The 19603-nt window shown below is 42.2% G+C and overlaps 1 protein-coding gene across 1 annotated transcript in view; it reads left to right on the forward strand.

Annotated features, from left to right (window-relative positions):
* Nucleotides 1-1839: 1839 nt before the first annotated feature.
* The window catches only part of znf608 (zinc finger protein 608), a 53030-nt gene continuing 35266 nt past the window's right edge, over nucleotides 1840-19603 (forward strand). Inside the window, 2 exon segments of the mRNA XM_084359405.1 lie at nucleotides 1840-2788; nucleotides 2791-3815. Coding sequence (XP_084215531.1) covers nucleotides 2767-2788; nucleotides 2791-3815 — 1047 coding nt within the window. The 5' untranslated portion in view covers nucleotides 1840-2766.

Raw genomic sequence — 19603 nt, forward strand, 5'->3', positions numbered from 1 at the left:
GTGTTTGCACTTTCACTGCAAAGGATTTCGTTAAATTTTAGAGGGGCTGACCAAATCCGATATTTTCCAAGGGAAGTCTGGCCATCTCCGGCTGTGTTTGCGGAGACAAAACTGTGTGTTTTTAAGGCAAACCATGATGTTTTCCTATGCATAACCAAGTTGATTTTCTGCCTTAACCTAACCAGAGCCTAAGCTCAGCATTGTGACAAGAGAGAAATAGTTAATAGAACCGAAAGAAACGTTGTTGCAACACAAAGAAACGTAACGCTATAACTTATCTATGGGTTTGCAGAAACGTACTTAGCTTACATTCTAGCAGTTGTGTTGGCCTAAACCTAACAAGACCTTAAGCACAACATTGTCTCAACATGAAATTAGGAAAAGCAACCTTAAGAAACCAAAAATTACTGCATAAAGACATAACGTTTCAATGTAGGTGTGGAAAATGTAAATTGCCAACATTTTTTCTGCCGTTGACAGTTATGTGTCCTTTGGGAGAGAATATAAACAAGGTCCAAGCCAAAAGCGTTCTGAGTATTGGCACAAAAACTGGCTCTCAGACTAAAAATATTGATGTCAGCCTCTTCCTTCATAGACTCACAATGGACATCATTTCCATCCTGTCGAGAGCTTCTCTAAAACCAAAAACTTCCAATAAAATCTGCATCTAATTCTTTCAGAACAACTTTCTTCACAGTAACACTGCTCACTGCTAAATACTTACTGTTATGTGTCTCCCAGTGTCTCCAGGATGATTAAATAGTCTGTCATCAAATGTCTTTCCACACTCTGTGGGCTCCTGGTGTATTTATTGCATTACTCTAAATTGTCATTTGTCTACATTTACTCCCCTTGTCCCTTTAAGAGACTCTGATAATGAATTTCGTTCTGTGTTGACTCTTCAGGTTTGCAAAACATTATTTCTCCATTGCAACCCCACTGCCACACAGAGAGAGACAGGGCGTCTTTGAATATTTCTTCATCACACCGACAGCAGGAAGCTAAAGTGAAAATCATCTGCAGATTTATACACGTTCTTTCTATTCACGTCCTGTTATTCCTTTTTGTTCTGCTTTTTTACTCTTTAATTGATCTGTCTGAGATGGTTTCTAGTTTCTACACTGTGAATCATTTATCCTTTTATAAATCCTGATATATAAAACCATATATTTTATAAACTGTACTCTAAAAGGATGTTTAGAATAGATATGTCATGTAAAGAAACACGTGTGAGAGAGACTGGAAGACCTTTTCATTCAGCTGAGCTTTCTCTAGTGAATTACTGTAACCTTCAGTAGGCTGTTGTTGTATAATTGTATTATTAAATGCATGTGTGTATATATGTCTGTATATTTTCATTTCCTCTGCTTCTGTATTCATAAAGCATATATATGCATACAGTACATCCCTCAAATGACATGTATGGGTGAAGTTCGAGGTGCAATTATCCTCCATCCATTGTGTGTAGAAAGGTAAAAGACTGTATATAGTCTTTTTAGCAGTAGTATTTACATTCTGTAGTTTTATTATTTTATCGTGTGTCGTGCTTTTGTCCTGTTATTATTTCTTCAAATATATCACTCAACTGCTGCTGTAACAGGTGATTTTCCCCGGAGAGACCAATAAAGTTAAATCTTATCTTATCTCCACATCAAATTTAAACTCAAACTCATCTTCTGAGTCATACCAATGATTTTATTGTTCCTTACAAATAATTAAAGCTGCCATTAAATCATTTTGTGCAGTGTAAATAAAGCCTGTTTACTTTCATCATGTAACAGGCAGTTACAGTTTTAATTGTTCTATTATATGTATTTTTTACTTTTGACATTACCAATATAATTCAGCTGTTGTAAATATACATTTTTCTTTTATATGTTTGACAGTGAATTTTAAAAAATAAGCTCATTATCCTCAGAAAAGTAGGCCTTTATGTTCATGGATCTTTGATTAACATGTGCATGAAGAGTATGTTTAAGTAGTAAGTCAGTGTAAGAAAGAATAAAATACCCAGAGCTGGATAATATCTTGAATATTAGAGTTTTTACCAAAAATACCACTCAGAATAGTGACCACAGTAGGACATCTACTCTTATAATTGGATTACCTTTCCACTGGAGACAACTACAAGTGCCCTACTAACCAGTTGCAGTTTTAAAGCTCCAGACAGGAGCAGCTGATGAGATGCATCAGGCCATTACATTTCGTGGACATCCAATCAGCTACACCTGAGCTGATGTTTAAACAATAGAGGAGAGGCTGCAGCGCCCCCCTGTGGCCGACCAGTGTCATCTTTTAAGACAGGAATCAGATTCTTCTTTCTTCCAAAATAAATTTGTTTTGGCTGCTGAACTGTGTCAAGATATTATTCAGGGTGAAACAAAATAAAACACTATTTCCACTCTGCAGAATGTTATTAATGCAGAAAAACAAGTTATATTATTTTATTAGGCTAATACCTTTTCTTAATGTTGCAGTGTCTCTGAGATATGTGTTTCTTTTATAGGCTACTTTATTTTTAGTGTTTTATTCGTATTTAAATAATAAATATAAGGGAGTTATTTATATATTTGTATTTAGCCTACAAATGGGACCTGGGCTACATAAAATCCTACTACAAACATCTGTCTGAAACTCCCAGCTGTCATTCAGCCTGGTGTAGTTTGTGATGGAGCAGGCCTGATCCAGCAGCCTATAACAGACCTGCATGTGTCCACCTATAGCTCGGTGCTGTGTGCCCACTGCGGCGGGCTGACAATGACTTGAATGCTGATTATTGTGAAGATCGACAAAGGACACAAGGAAAGGAGGAGATGAACCGCTTCCTGAGAGCTGGGGAGAATGGAGGGCTGCTGACGGACTGCAGGGAGCTGTCACCCAACCACACCGCCTCCTCCTCCACCTCCACCTCCACCTCTTCCTCCTCCTCCACCGCCTCCTCCATCTCCATCACCTCCTCCTCCTCCTCCTCCTCCAGCGCCGCTGGCTCAGCCGACAGACACGCGGCCCTGCCCTCGCTCCAGACCCGGGGACCTGTCGGCGGTGGCGGCGGCAGCGGCGGGTCGGAGCCGAGGAGATCCGCGCTGAAACGCAGCCGAGCCGGCCGGGAGGGACGAGAGGAACCGGAGGCGGCGGATCGCTCAGCGGCTGCCGCGGCTGCGGTGCGCGGCGGCGGCGAGTTGTGCGTCGGGGTCGGTAAGCAGCAGCATCAGCAGCAGCATCAGCAGCATCAGCAGCAGAGTAGGGAGGCTCAAGGACGCAGCGTCGGTGGAGACGGTCTGGAGATGATTTCGGCGGTCAGCAGAGACGCGGACGGCTGCGGCGGCGGCGGCAACAACAACAACGGCGTCTCCGAAGTGACCACGGCCTCTCCTGCGAGCTGCGCCAAAGGCAAGGAGGAGAGGAAGGGGAAGAATGTGATCCGGGGCTGGAAGAGGGAGAGAGACAGGGAGAGGGACAGGGACAGGGACGCCGCCGCTCCTCCCGCTCCTCCAGTCCGGACGAGGAAGGAGAAGCCCGGTGATGGCTCGTCTCCTCCTCCCTCCGTCTTCCTCCCATCGTCCGCCCTGGCCGAGCATCATCTGTGCCGCGACGGCCCCGGACACTGCCACTGCGCCGCGCCGGACTCCAGGATCACGGGAGATAACGGCGGCGCCAGCAACGTAAACAATAACAATAATTGTGGGAGTAGCGGCGGCGGCGCTGCCAACAAAACCGCGCTGGATTGTGGAGTTAAGAGCGGCGGCGGCGCTATTGTTGTCAGGCGGCAGCATGACGACACGCCGGCGGCCAAGAAACACAGGGGAGCCGAGAAGGTAAGCAGCTTTTTATTGTCTGGAGGCCAATAATAAAACACGGCAACGTGAAGGAAACTATTGCTTCACACCTGCAGCTGCTTCACCCAGCAGTGTTCTCAGGGGGGAATTGTGTCATGTGAAGGAAAAAGGGGAGAAATGAAATATTTTGATATTCAGAGCACACACAGTCAGCCAGATGCAGGTGTGAAGGCCACAAAGAAGCCCGTGCAGCAGCAGACACACAGCAGGGATGTTTAAATGGACGGATGGAGGGATGACCGCCTGCCTGCCACATGATATTTATTTCCTATTGTTGTTGCCCAGCTGGTGTCATTGTTCCCAGTCTCACTGTCTGTCTGCTGATATTTTGCCATGCTGATGTACAGAGATGAGATTTGTGTGTGTGTGTGTGTCTTTTTTCTTTTGGAGGGGAGATGAAGAGAAGAGGAGGAGGAGGAGGAGGGAGGCAGCAGTAGCAGCAGCAGTGTGTCCTCCATCTCCATCCTCCTCCTCCTCCTCCTCCTCATCCTCATCCTCCTCCTTTTGGTACCATTTAATCCAGTCCTCCTTGTTTTTACTGGTGATTACAGACAACTATTCACATGTGCAGTTGCTCAACAAAGGTGACAGGGGATAAGAACGAACCTCTTTATAAATCCTGTAAAAAAAATAATAATAATGTTGTTGCATATTCACAGGCTTTGTTTGCTCAACACCCATTCTGTCAAAATTAATCAGGTGTTAGAGCCAACATCTTCGTAAGTAAGACATAAATACTGCGGGGCTGACAGGTTGGACCGCTGAGCCTTTAACGAGCCGCTCTGAGGTCCATTTTCTAGTCGTTTAAGTGCAGAACAGGGACGTTGCCAGTTGTGAAATCATTTTTTGGGCTTAAATAAGTCATCCGCAGGAGAGACAAAGATGGAGGGAGATGGAGGGATGGGTGGAGAGGTGAAGTGGGGAAAGAGATGTTTGATAGAGAGGGAGGAATTGGACGTGACAGCAGAGGACACAGGCTGAAAGAGTCTGACAGACACAGGAGAAAAAAGAGAAACAGATGGAGGATGTCTAGAAGGAGTCCTTTTTTTTTTTTGTGGATGCAGGATTAGACGAGGCAGGAAAAGCCGAAGCGTCCTCCCTGCTGCTGGCAGATGCTGCTGACAGGAGGAACGCTGGCCTGCCCCGGCTGCTTTGTTTATTTGTTGATCTGAAGGATTCCCATTCGGCGGCGAAACACACACTCACAAACACACACACACACACACACACACACACACACACACACACACACACACACACACACACACACACACACACACACACACATACTCACCCTGAGCTCTTTGGTGACTGTAATTCATTCCCTGTCAGCAGTAATCTGGGCTCCACCATAGAGTTTTAGAGTCCCGTGATGGTTGTAGTGGAGCTCCGGAAGATTTCACACCCTAAAACAATAAAAACTGGGATTTATTTTGACATTCAAATGTAAGGATTTAAAGATAAGTGCCTGAACGTGAGCACAAACAGTGTTGACAGTGAGACGCTTACCTGCGTCTGTAGGGACGGTTTTGAACCTTACTATTCAGATATCTTCGTTTTCATGAACTTTTCATGAATGACTCTGTTCTGCTTTTCCTGCATAACAGAAAGGAGACATTCAGCGAGAAGATTGGCTATTTCTACACAGCTATTATACTATTCTTAATGCCCTTCACTGGGTCAGATTCAGTAAATTAAAAAAATATTTGATGAATAGACCCTCTTCACGGCAGACATTTTGACTTTGTCAAAGCAGGAAAACCTCAGGTGAAATTTACAACATTAGTGATGTCTGCACTGCGTTTGACTGAGCTAGTTCCTACGCATACTCTCATTGACTGGGACATTCAATAGAAAGGACCCTTTGTTAATGTTATTTGTTACACCTGTGCGTCGCCGTTCTTTGACAAGTCAAAATGTCTGCCGTGAAAAGGGTCTATTGAGGGGTCTCACGACCTGAGGAGAGAAGCTGCTCTGTAGTCTGGCGGCACGGTGCAGCACATCGTCGTATTACAGTAAACAATCTCACATATCATACATTACCACATCGAAACTATGATGCTTTACTGTCCCCTCTAGCATTAGTTTTGGACGTCAAGGGCTCTGCAGTCAGGTTAGCAATAATACATATTCTGCAAGGACTGGTTAGACTTTCATGACATATTATGACTTTTGAACATTGTAAAACATAGGTGGTTTCGTTAGGTTTCAGGCAACAAAACTACTTGGTGAGGTTTAGGAAGAGGTCATACTCTGGGTTAAAATAACTAAGTTCAGTCATGACAATTGCATAACTTATGTTACGCAATGTACACACGTCAACTCACAGTACTTATGTAACATAACTTAAAAACAAATCAGTCTTGACTCCTGGTCCAACAAGGAACCCAAACTGCAGTCTCCGGGGGGGAAAGTGCAGAGTGTGACCCATCCGACCACCCTGACTCCCCTCTGACTCGGCCCTCTCTCGCTCTAGAGCCCTGCTGCACTGGAGGGCCGCTTGAAGAAGTGAGGTCCACTGACCAGGCTGCCGTATTTGACGCCTTGGGAGTGTGAGATTACATGATATCTTGAATAGGACAGACTACTGTCTTCTCCAGACAAATACAAGCATAAATCATTTATTCAGACGTATAAAACAGACCTACCGTTACATCAGCTCTCTGGCAGGAGCATCTTGTGCTCGTATGAGTAATAATTTTTGTCTGTCAGTGTGATGTTGTTATGGCATGGTTAAACATGGGTCGGAGGATGTCTGCTGGATGTTTGGCTTGGCAAATGAAATCATCAGAGCTTGCGAATAAGTATGTAGCATTTTTAATGACGAACAGCAGCAGAGAGAAGCGGATGAAATGCTGAGCGAAGCCTTGGGCTGGAACGCTTGCTTCTGCTGCTGTGCATCATTAAAAGTCTGAGACAGCTTATTTGCAAGTGCTGATTACTTCATTTGCTAATTTTGAGATTTTGGGATCGCCACCTTTTAAACTCTTAAGAGATTTAGTTCAGCACACCAGTTCTTTTGTCTGAGCTCAGTGGTTGAGATGTACAAAGTGTCCTTTGGACTAGGAGTCAGTGTTGGTGTCTTTTATCCATGACCACCATCTTTAATCTTTAAACCACTAAACAAACCTTTTGGAAGGCACTGACAGTTTTGTTTGGGGGCTTGTTGGACCAAAATGTGCCTGTATGTAAAAGTAAAAAGCACTAAAGTAATGATAAATGCAATTAAATATAATAAATAACAAGACATTAATGATGGACCTTAAAGGGGCTCTGTGGAGCTTCTGTGTGTCGTTAGTTTATTTAGCAGACACCATTTCTTAACTACCGTTAGCTCTCTGGGCATCCTTTGGACTGTCGTGGTAAATCTGACCTGAGTCCTTCATAAAGAAATCCAAAGGCTTGTACGGGCAACTGAGCGAGACAGGGATGGTCTTAGTTTGCACGGCACATTACAATCTGCTTGCATATGGCCAATAAAGAGTGAATAATACATGTAAATTGCTGTAAATTGTTACACAGAGCCCCTTTAACGTAATGCATCCATTCCTAACGCTATTAGTTTCACCCAACAAGAAAAAATGTTTGCCGAGGTTTGTTGTGAACAGGAAAGGCTGAAATGACATTTGCTTTGGAAAGGAGTCTTTCAAGTGAACTGGATGATCGATGATTGACAGTTCTCTCCTTCGCCCAAACATTAACTCATGAATCCTTCCTCCACCTGATTGGTTGAATGCACCGCTCGCTACGCTGTCATCATGGTCTTTGCTTCTGAATTTAAAACAGCTAAAAGTCCGACGGCCGAAAACACCACATTTCTTTTCATTCCTTAAATCCAATCCAGACCGCTGTCCACCTGCTCAGACACGTTCATATCAGCGCTCATCCTCCTTCCACGCTGTGGTTCGGCTTTCAAAATACTGTAAATATCTCATTTGGCTCCTCAGTGTGAGGCTGGATGTGCTTAATTATTCTTGAATCAAACACTTTAATTGCTGTTTCCATTTTTATGGTTTTAATGCGGTCGGAAGATTGAACCGAATCAACTCAAATCACGAGAAGACTGTGAGATTTTATGATGCATTTAATTTAAATTGAATCAGAATTGGATTAAGTAGTTACACCCCTGCTGACAGGAACAACTGTGGTAGTACTGAATGGAATAGCTGTATAAAGCCTAGATATAGCTGTTTAAAGAAGATTACTACTCATAACCATAATAAATATATTGCATAGAGAAGGCAGAGATCCTTCTGTGCTCAGTTTAAACCTGATACCTTATAGTGTATCTACTCAGGAGGCGTTTAAGTCCCGTCTTTCAGTCTGTCTCTGATGGAGCAGATACACTTCTATTATAATCAATACTGCTGTCTACACAGGCTGTGTCATGGCTCACGTTTCACTTGTGCTAAACACACATGAACCCAGAGTGTGTTATTATGCTTGGAGTCTATTTTCTTCCATTAATTTCTCCATAATTATGGAAATTGTGTGGTGGTGGCAGAATGTGGTTGACATAATACTTTGCTTAAACTCACTGCATGTCGATGGAGTCACTGTACTATTGTAAGAGTCTGTGGCACTGTGTGGCCGTACAGTTGTTCTTTGAGCTAAATGATAACATCGACATGCTGTTAACATAAATGAGAGCAACTTAATGAGTACTTACCCCTTGTGTCATGCCCCGCCCCCTTTTGGGTGAAAACAACCCCTCTAACTTGACCGGCGGTAAATGCAAATTCTGGCTTCTACCTTATGGATTTTTAGCTATTAGGCGCCCAAATCTGACGGCCTGACAGGCAATCAATCATGTTATGTTGTAGTCGATCTACAATCGGCGACGTTATAGAGAAATAAATAAAGAAATAGGGGTTGATGAGTGTCCTTTCAGTCCCAGTCTCCATCAAAGTGGACGAACCTGGCACACACAACTACCTTATTGAATGTCCAGGTATTTTTTGCTGCCATCTATCATCTTTTCCATCATTGATACACTTTATTTTGCTGTTTTATAATCTGTCCAATGTGACTTTATTGTAAAATTATTATATTAGAGTCGCTGTCTCTGATTTGACAGCCGTTTGTGCTTAATTACGCGGTCGTTTAATACGAGCTGAGACGAGGTCAAAACAGGTCAGTTTTTGCTCCACTTCCAAAGTTTCTTTTTGCTGGTTACACGGTTCATTATTAGAAGGTAGGTCAACTCGATTTATGTCTTATTAACATTAACAGACCCTCTCTTCCTGGTGGTCTGTGGAGTAGACAGTCTGGTAAACCAAACTCAGTTCTAAAAGTAGGCGTTTTATGGTCACAGTACAAACTATAGTCACAACTAAAATGTTTTGCATGTTTACAATCTTAGTTTTGCATGTTAGCATGCTAACACTTTCTAATAAGCTCTAGACACAAAGTACAGCTGATGGGAATGTCATTTGTTTTGTTAGGTATATAAACCAAAAGAAGGGTTGGGAACTCGTTACTTTTAAGGGTACCGACCAAATTACACTTGTACTCTTGAGTACCAATTCACAATAAATTAAACAACGCCAAATTTACCTCATAGTGCATCTTTAGAGTATAGAAAGGAAGAGAAAGAGCGAGACGTCACCCCGAAACAAGTCACAGTGAGTCGGGCAACGCCTGCTGCAATATTGATAGAACTAGTTTGACAGATGTTCCACAGCTGATGTTAGCACGCCTGCAGCCAGCGCTGGGTTTGTTAATGGAGAGTTAAACCCCTTTATGACTGGCAAAACCAAAAGTGAGGCATCGACAACTTCATTAACATCTTTTTAGATGGTGGGAGAAGTTGTTGTTGGAGATAACTGAACATTTTCCACTAGCTTGATTGACGTTATGTTAGCATTTTTATAGCATTAGCCAAAACTCAGCTACTGGCTGCATCCAAAATTCCTAACCAAGTTCAGTATACTAAAAAAGTATGCAAGACTTTTTTACTATGTCTGAAACCATCGTATGACACCGATAGTATGTGAAATGTATGCTGGTTATTTACCTGCTAATACCATAGTATGCAAGCGCTGCAATAGTGACGACAACAGCAATATAACAGACAATGCTGCTGCTGCTGCTTCTACTTTGGATATGGCTGAAGAGACGCCGCAACAGTTTGTTATACCGATATTGGCATCTTATATTTTACAATTGATATTTCATTTTTGTTATGACAGAGAGAGTAAAGTACCGAAAAAAGATACCCATCCCTCAAAGTATATGTCAAATTAAGATTTTGACTTGATGATGTCGCTGGCTGAAAAATCAGAGGATCATGTCATTATCATTTATCCTCTGGGAACCATGAATGTCTGAATCAACTGTCTTTGCAATCCAGCCAGTGGTTGTTTGAGATATTTCAGTCTGGATGAAATTGGAGGGCTGACAGACCAAAATAGCCATTTCTGGAGCCGTTCTGCTATCAGGGCCAAACCTACACACAAAAAGCGTCACATGTAAAAAAAAATCCTAAAAAAACGGCTGAAATAATCAAGCTCCCATTTAAAATCAAATCCAGCTGTGCTGACAGAAATAAAAGCAGTTCTGCGGCTGCTGAAGCTCCGGCTGTCATCTGCATGACAATAAGATGCACTTGAGTTTGTCTGTGAATGACAGCGGCTGCTCTGCTCTCACTGTCTGTCTGTCAGTGTGGATCCCTGCAGGCTGGATCAAGCTGAGACAACAAACACACTCTGCTCCTGTTGGATTTTATTGGTTTATCTTGAATTCTGATCACCCCGCAGTTTACGTTAACATGCCTGTCAATATCCGGTTATTCCTCTTGACGCTTGAGTGGTTTTATTTTCTCATATGGTAACATCACATCCTGTTTACTGTAACCACGGAGCTGAGATGCGAAGCCATCGTCCCCGTTTCCAGGTGGGTTTTAACAGGTTTGCAGAGGCTCGGTTTCCAATGGCGACGTTGACAGTGTTTGGTTTATTCAGGGAGAGTTGTGATCAGGGTGTGATGTTGCATGTAAACAGCTGATCCCGAGTGAGCGAGCAGGCAAGCATCAGGATGGAGGGTTATCAGGGGAGGCGCCTTCAGGGACACAAGAAGGATCAGGCTTGTGAATATAAAGTGTTCCAGCAGCAGTCCAGATGTTGTGATTCATCTCACCAGAATCTCACAGTAAAATCAATTTCATCACAAAGGAAATGTTCTTAAATATTGTATTTTCAACCTAACTACTATTATTGCATGGCCCAATAAATCTGGATTCGATTAAATGAATCCAAATGCAGCACAGATCATTATAAGGCTATGAGGCTATAAAATGTTATTAATGCCCCCACTTTGTCCAGGGGAGAAAAACAAAACAGTAACACTGTTAAATAAGTTTTATTGGTGTGATTAGGACAATAAACGAACCACAATGACAGAGTCACAATATGTCACAATAGAACAAATGTGCTTTGTTTTATCAAGCTGTTATGTTCAGTGATAAAAAACACTCATAGTAATTATATCCAAAACGGACAAATTTGTGTTTGTGGCTAAAGGAGACAAACCATTATGTCTTCTCTGTAACAAGGTAGCGACATTGCCAAAGGCAAACAGTTTACGGCAGCACTTTGACACCAAACATGGAGCCAAGAATGCTAACTTTAACCACCAAGGAAAGCAATGATTTAAGGCAGCCTGCAATATGTTCGCAATATGTTCGTAAGTGTTAACAGCCAAAAGGTGATGAAGCTTGTGGTGAGAGAACTGGCTTGGTTTGACCGGTCCACATCCCTGACAGCTCAGTATCGCATTTTCAAGAATCTCTGCGTGGCTAGATCCTAATGCTGGAAAACATAATGACACGGTGAACTTCATTCAGGCATGGAGCTTGAACGTACGTCTGTTCCAGGTGTTTATACGCCTGTCAGTCTGTCTGTGGACGGATTTTGATGATCACTTTACAGTTGTGTAGTCGGGATAAATGAAGGCTGAGTTCGAAGATGCGGTCTCTAATGTAAGAATGGATGCAAGATTGTCTCTACTTTATTAATGTGACTGCTTGACCTTCAGATGGAGCCTCATTAGAATTTTTTCAGGTGATACTTTCAACACAGATTTTCATTTTGTCACTTCAAGTATTTTGCTCTGAAACCATCAGCCTGTAAATGATGAAACTGCAGAGCAGCTGTGCAGGTTTAATGCACCTTGCTCATGTTCACATCATTACACTTGCAATGTGTTAATGATGCTAAAGAGAAAAAGAAATGTGTTAATGATGCCTCTCAACTCAACATGGATTATTACAGTGTGACAAAAGCAGAGACGTTGTGAAAATAGAAGGGTTTGCTGTGTTTTTTTTACTTAAAACATTTGTTATTTTAATTTCATTATATGCTATTAGCACTAAACAAACACATTTTATGAGCAAAACAAAATGAAATCATAAGTTTTATGTTAATTAGTAGCTGTGTAATTTCTGACTTCTACTGACAGGAGTTAATAGAGGACCATCCTATTTATTTAGCACATTATCATCAGACAAAGGTCACCGGTGCTCAGCAGGATTCAAACCCACGTCACATCCAATCTGCACCTGAGGCTGATAATCATCAGCACTTTGATGTTGTTTTCAAAGAAATATTGGCTGGAGCGAACCGCAGTCAGACAGCTTGGCCAGACAGTTATCTAAGAGCCAGCCAGTCAGACGTCTTTTCCAAAAACACTGAACACGTTTTTCTAAAGACACAAAATGTCTGACGCATAACTCTGGATGTTGAATTCCTAACACGGACAAACCACCGGGGATCTGACTCATGTCCTCTGAGGTGGCACAACTGACATGTGCAGAGACTTAAAAACATTTACAGCTGTTAAACTGTGAGTCATGTCCACAATTTTACAGGGAGTGAGCATTGATTTAAAAAGGTTTGTACCTCTCTGTGTAAGACAATGACAAATCTCTATATCCAGAGCCGTCAGGCTGGGTTTAGACAGACAGCACTGAATGAAAAAGGGTAGCTGCCTGACTCACTGCAGGGTTAGGGCATACCGTAACTTTTTGCTGTAATTCAGTGTGTTGTCATCAGAAAACTTGATGTAGAGCTTACAGTGATGTGAATATGTGATTATACCAGAAGACAACACTGATATTTACAGTCCAGTACCAACAATTATGATCTTATTCTCTGCTACAATACATTAACAACCTTAGAATTGACAATACACTAAGTCTGAATGCATTTCTTCAGTATCCAACATTTTATAATGGGTATTTCATCAGATGTGCAGAAGCAACATCAGATTACACACTCCAGTGAGAAGCATCTTTTTGCAGTCCAACTCATAAATGGGCAAAGAGGTGTGTTCAGGGTCACGCTCATCCATTATTCACCTTTTTCCATCCTTGAAGACACATTTCTGATGTTTGAGTTTGTTGGGAAACATGTTTTGTTCCCAAGTTGGCGCCTTGCATGGCAGCCTCCGGCATCAGTGTATGAATGTGTGTGTGAATGGGTGAATGTGCCAAGTATTGTAAAGCGCTTTGAGCTGTCAGTAGACTGGAAAAGCGCTATAGAAATGCAAGACCATTTACCATTTACCATTTACCTTCCTCGTGCTGGAGAGGAAAATCATCAATTTAAAGCTTAGTATAAAATGAGGCTTTAATTTCTGTGCTACAGTACAGAGTGATGCTGGTGGGAGAGATCCGCTTTGGTCTCTTCTGTCGTCTCCACTCGGCTGTGATTGACAGGAGATTATTGGTTGAAAACATGGAAATCAGACAGGAAGAGGGCAAAAAGTAGCCCCCCTGGTGAATTTGAGAAAAAATCTGAAGCTTCAGAAGTTTTTCAAAATGAGTGGGTGACCTTGAAAGTCCTTTCTTTTGCTTTAACACCTAACTTCATCAGTATGCCTCAGCTCGTCTCACCATCCTGAGGAAAACTTTGTGATGGAGATATGCAGGTGTAAAAGAAAGTGTTTTTTATTCTTCTAGTCCTGAACAAATTCAGGTTTTACCCACAATACATGCTGATTTTAATTCAGTGAATTTCACACAACCTTTTGGAGTCAGTGAAAATGTCTGATGTCAAGGTGATCACGGAAACCCAACCCAGTTGTACGTTTCTGCAAAACAGTAGATAAGTTACAACTTACACCATTTCTTTACGTTCAATTTTAACACTGTTCTGTATATTCTGGTTAGATTTATGCACAAAAATCACTTGTTTAGGGTTGGGGAAACATCATGTTTTGGCTTCAAATACCTTTTTTGGTCCCCACAAAGACAGCTGCCTGACTTCTGTCAAAAATAGTAGTTTTTGCCCCAGCAAACACCGATGGAAATGTCCTGAGGTCTCCTTAAAAATATCCATGATGGAACACTGTGCTCCCCTCGTCAAATCTGTCCAGTCCAGCTAAAGTTTAATAATTTTTCCTCCGGAGAGTTTCCTCTGTCCTGTCGAGTTCCTAACTACAGCTTTTAGTTTTGCTGTTTACATGTGCCACGGTATTTGTTACAGTGACATTACTGCGTGCACAGAAACGTTTAAGATAACAGAAAGCAGCCTTTTAATCATTTTAGCAGAATGTACGTACCTTTTAAACCTGGGTACATCTTACTATTTAAATAATGTGACCTTTAAATAGCAGGAAAAAGACTTTTATTACTTCATGCAAAAAATCAACTGCGACCTGGTATAATAAATACATGGATTCAAAAATAAAAGTCAGAATGGTCACTGAGTTACTAGAAAAGGTTCATAACAAGATCCAGTGTAACCAGTGCTAAATTGATTAGTTCCACAATAAATATGTGATCAATCATCTGCATCATCAGAGCTAGGTGATAGAGACTAAAATGCCAATAGTCGCTCAGTACATTGACACTTTGATTACTGTAACTCCAGAGTTATAAAATATTTCCATTTGACTTGATAATTAAACAGAAGCTCAAATACAAGAGAAGAAGAACAAGTGTATGTCGTGTAAATGGCTCTACTGACATTTGTTTTTTTTGTTGTTTTTTTTACATCGTTCCCTACTCGAGGCATACAAGTGTGTTTTCAGAGCATTACAACAGCTCATGTGGAGGCTGCTGGACTGAGAGTCCATTAGGTATCAAAGTATCAATGCCAACCAGTGTGAAAGGGCTTCATGGTGCGACGGTACGCCCACGCGCTCCGCTCTGCAGGCTGGCAGGTTTTTCTCTGCATTCATTCAGCGCAGCCTCCACCGCTGAAGGAAACACTAAGATAAAGGAAATACATCATCAGTATCTGTCATTACATTCGAAGAATCACCTCATATCCCCTTCTTTCTTGCCTTTCATATTTTATTTAAGTGCAGATTTCCTAACATAGTGGTCCTTTTAACACACAGGGGGGCTCTAGTTCTTCTGCTCAGGGAGCGAGTGTCTCATCTAAAATCAGATTGAAGATTCTTTCATCTGAATCAATCAGTACAGTGGAAAATTAATATGGATTAAATTAATGGGAAAATTTTGTCCAACTCGAAAATGTTTTGGAGTTAAGGTTGAAAGCCGTCGCTTTGGAAGATCATACATTGTAAAAGTGTTCACAGTAGAGGATTTTGTGTATACATTTCTTTGTCTCAGGTTTGTTTGGAGATTGTGTTTAGCATCACAGTGGGCTACGATCATCCCTGTCTGTTCATCCCTACCCATTTTATCCAATCAGGACAGAGAGCTCCATACAGAGGCTGTCCTGTGGGCCTGATGTTTTGCATCTCTGGAGATTATCGCTGCTTGTTCACGTGGTGACGTAGAGAAGAGGGAGGGGACTGCTAACTGCAACACAGACAGGAAGTTAGCGAAAACAACGACGCCTACAGCAGCTTTGAATAGGTTCTAGGTCAACATCTCACTGAAGTGTTCATTATCAACATTTCGTAATATTTTAATGAATGTGTCCTCATTATGTTGGTAGATAAAAGGCATTATGTTTCCTTCAGAATGTTTTTGCTTTTGCAGATTAGTTGTACGTAAAGATAATTTCTCAGAGACAAGGTTAGCAGGCCACATCTGGGAGCTAACGGTCACATCTGGTGATATTGAGTTGTTAGTTGCAGGCATTTGCTTAACTTCCTTGTACCGTATCCTGTCGGTAACATTTCTGCGGCAGGTTTTTGGCCCGTCAGCTCTGCCATCTTGGAGGTTTAAGATTTCCCCACAGTAACCTGATTGAGTCTCTTATATATTAAAACTGTCTCTGGCATTACATCAGCTGCCAGATTGAAAGCCTGTGATGTCTGTCTCAGTTCAGACGCTTTATAATTATATCATCATGAAAGCGCTGCTTGCAAACACTGCAACTCTGGGAGATTAATTTATGCGGAATTGGGCTAACATGATTATTGTTAATGGTTGATTGTGCGGCGGTGGTGTTGTCGAGGGGAAGAAAGCGGTTGTTAGTTTTCCAATGTTTTGCAGCAGCAGGAGTTATTATGGCAGTGAGTAATGTCATGCCATTAGAGCTTGTCATTCAGTTGGAAGGTAAGTGGTGTCTGTGAGTGTGTGTGTTTGTGTGTGTGTGTGTAGGGAGGCAGTGAAAAAGAGAGAGCAGAGAGATGAGAGAGGCTGGAGACAGATAATGGGAAAAAAAAGATGGCTACCATTCGCAAAAACACACACACAAAAAAAAACACACATGTGCGACGCAAACACAAACACACACTCCGCAAAACCACAGATTGTCGGCACATTCACACACCACCACACACACAATGCCTCCTCTTTCAGCAGCCTGACAATAAAGACAGGGATGATTTCTGTCTGGGAAAAAAAAAAACTGTCAGTGTGGCTGCTCACTGGGGGATTTAATAGGAGAGGAGGAGGAAGGAGGGGGAGAGGAGGAGGACATGAGGACAAGAAGGGGGGAAAGGGAAGGGGAGGACAGGGAAGAAAAAAGGGAGGAAAATGATAAAGAGGGTAAAGGAATGGGGAGAGGATGTGGAAGAGGAAGGGAGGACAAGAAATGAGAAAAGGGAAAGGGAGAGGAGGAAAATGGGAGGACGAGACAAATGAGAAAAAAATGAAGAGTGCATTAAAGGAGGTGACAAGGAAAGGGCGATGAGAGGCAAGAAGGGGAAAAGGTGGGATAGGAAGAGCAGGAGGAGCATAGGAGGACAAGAGGTAAAGACAAGAAACAGGAGGAAGAGAAAAGGAGGAAATGAACGGTGAATGTGAGGCAACGAACACAGAAGGAAAGAGAGACAGAGAAAATAGCAGCAGAGATGGAAGGAAATAGAAGAAGAGATCAATGCAGTTCAGGCAGCGTTTTCTCATCAAACGTGTCGACAAAATTCAGTTTCACAGCTTCTATAAACACTCCATCATCCATTAACAGTACTGGATGAGGGGGCGGATAGATGGACGGACGGATGAATAAATGAAAAGATGGACGGATAATTGGATCGGTGGATTGATTCAGATTCTTTTTTAACACATACAACACGACTCCTCTGTAGTCTGAGGCACATAAAAATGCGATTGAAGATTTTTTTCAAAATAAGCGTAAAACCCAGAGATAAGAAATGTCTCTTTGTTTAATTATAGATTTTAGAGGCGGAATTAATGGAAAACTCAGCTGGCTCCCCTGACACCTCCCCACCCACCCCCGTCCCTCTCCTGATTAATTTGGGCAAATCCAGCTCTGTATGCGAGTTGGTACAGCTGTTTGTGTTTCAACCTCGACACAAAGCTCCAGCCCGTCGGAGGAGACATCCAAGTTGAGGCTGTTTTAGCTCGAACTGCGGCAGATCTGTTTTTCTCCCGACCAATGCATCCTCTGACGTTTGATGCTGAAGTGAATTTAAGGCGGCAATCGAAAAGGTACTAATGGTAAATGTTATCAATCGAGCAATATATTCCCCAGAATGCATTGCTCGACTGATCCTGCTGCTCCTTCTCTGACACCAGCGCCACCAAAGACGCATACCTCGATGTCATCAGCGTTGAGTAAGAAGATTCTTAGATTTTTTCGTCTCTGGGTGTGCAGCCCCTCAAGAATAAAACTTGTTTCCTTCCTTGTTCTCATCGTGTATTTCAAACTAGCTATTTCAACGGTGAAAAGGACACCCCAAAAATATAAGTGCAGAGAATGTTATGGGCGATGAAAAATGTTATAGTCTTCTGAGTAGAAATGCAGTGAAGAGAGGCTGCCGCTCCATTACACCTGGAGCTGGCTGCAAGAACCAACACAAAAGCCTCCTTTCTACTCCTTCCACCTGAGGATGTCGAGACGTAGAGGATTCACTTTATTCTTGATGGAAATGTGACAGAAATGTTCGCACAACCACTGGAAATGGTAGAAACTCAGGATTGATAGCAGATGTGTTGTCGTGTTTTTTTGGTTCCACTATTTATTTGGTTGGTTAGCCCGTCGAATTTGATGTCAGCGCGTTGCACGGGTGAAAAGAAACTGTGACGTGACCTCAGGCCTCATTCGAAGCCGACTACATAGTGAGAGTAGTCGTAGGCTGGATGCTGGTAACTGTTATTTCATGTTTTTCGTGGCACTTTACAGCAGCGCTAGCTCAGATATGGAAGCCCATTCTCTTCTGTGATATTGGCCTGTATGTGTGTCTGTGTTGCTGCGTAGTGTAAACTTACCTATCAGACATGCCCTGAAGGAAACAGTAAAGCCATGTGTGAAAAAGGAAATGGTCAAAACGCAGGAACTGATTAGTAACTTTGATTAGCAAGCAGCAGCTACCTTTTCTTTTTTCCCTTAAAAGTTTTACTTTTCTGTTGGCGACGGCATTAAGCACTGGAGAGTTTGTTGTGTTTGCAACTGAACCTTCACTTGCCACCTCCACTCAGTTACTGTTGCTACTCCTGCCAATCTTTCCATTTAGCACTGCATGTACGCAGTTTACACTCTGAGGTTATTGAGGAGTGTATTGTGTACATGAGCAGGTGCTTTTGTCCAAGGGCAGCTTCTTGTTTTTACCAAGAGAATGAGTTTAGCTGAAATGACTGCCAGCTGTCACTGGTAGATTTTATTAGCTGTAGCTAGTTCATAAAAGCTTTTTGGCTGATAGAGAGCTCAAGTGAATTTGAAACTTTAAGGCGTCTGTTTCAGAAGGTATTTGTAAAACCTCAGCCTTGGAATGAAAATGGGCACGTCGAATCATACCGGACGACAACCGACAGAAAGACGGGCGAGGCCGAGAATGTTGCGTGGCAAGAAGTTATGTCTTCATAAGTTATATAGTCTTGTTACTCTGCAGCACGTCTCATTTCATCTATTGCTTCATGCTTCATGTTTAAGGATTGTTTACCAGATGATGTTTTTAGCTTAAGTGCCACAAATCAACAAAAGACAGAAATCTGTTGATTTGACTATAGGGCTTGTGGGTAAATCAGGCATGTTAGTAATAACAGCAGGACAGAGACAAGTGAACGGTGTTTCTGCACAGCAGACATTACACCCACAAGGTTAACACTGGAAGAGAATATTTGTGGATTTGAGGAAACATCCTGGGTAAAACCCCAAATAAATACAAAGCAGAGCCTCTAACGATCGGCTCCCACACAGTGGACGTTACTGTCCTGTTTTTCTAACGTCACCTGTGACACCGTACAATATCTGAATTGATCTGCTGAACCTTTGCCTTGGAAGTAGCACTAACTCTGTTGGTAAAGAGCTAATAAGCCAGGTTTGTGATACGGCTTCCCATTATCTCAAGATAATTGGATAATCTTTGGATAACAGTGTGTTTTTCATGTGGTTATATTTTTATCATCTTGTTATGAGAAAACAATCTGTCTTAATATATTGGCA

This window comes from Pagrus pagrus, assembly GCF_965226575.1.
Source record: "Pagrus pagrus genome assembly, chromosome: 8".
Lineage (NCBI taxonomy): Eukaryota > Metazoa > Chordata > Actinopteri > Spariformes > Sparidae > Pagrus > Pagrus pagrus.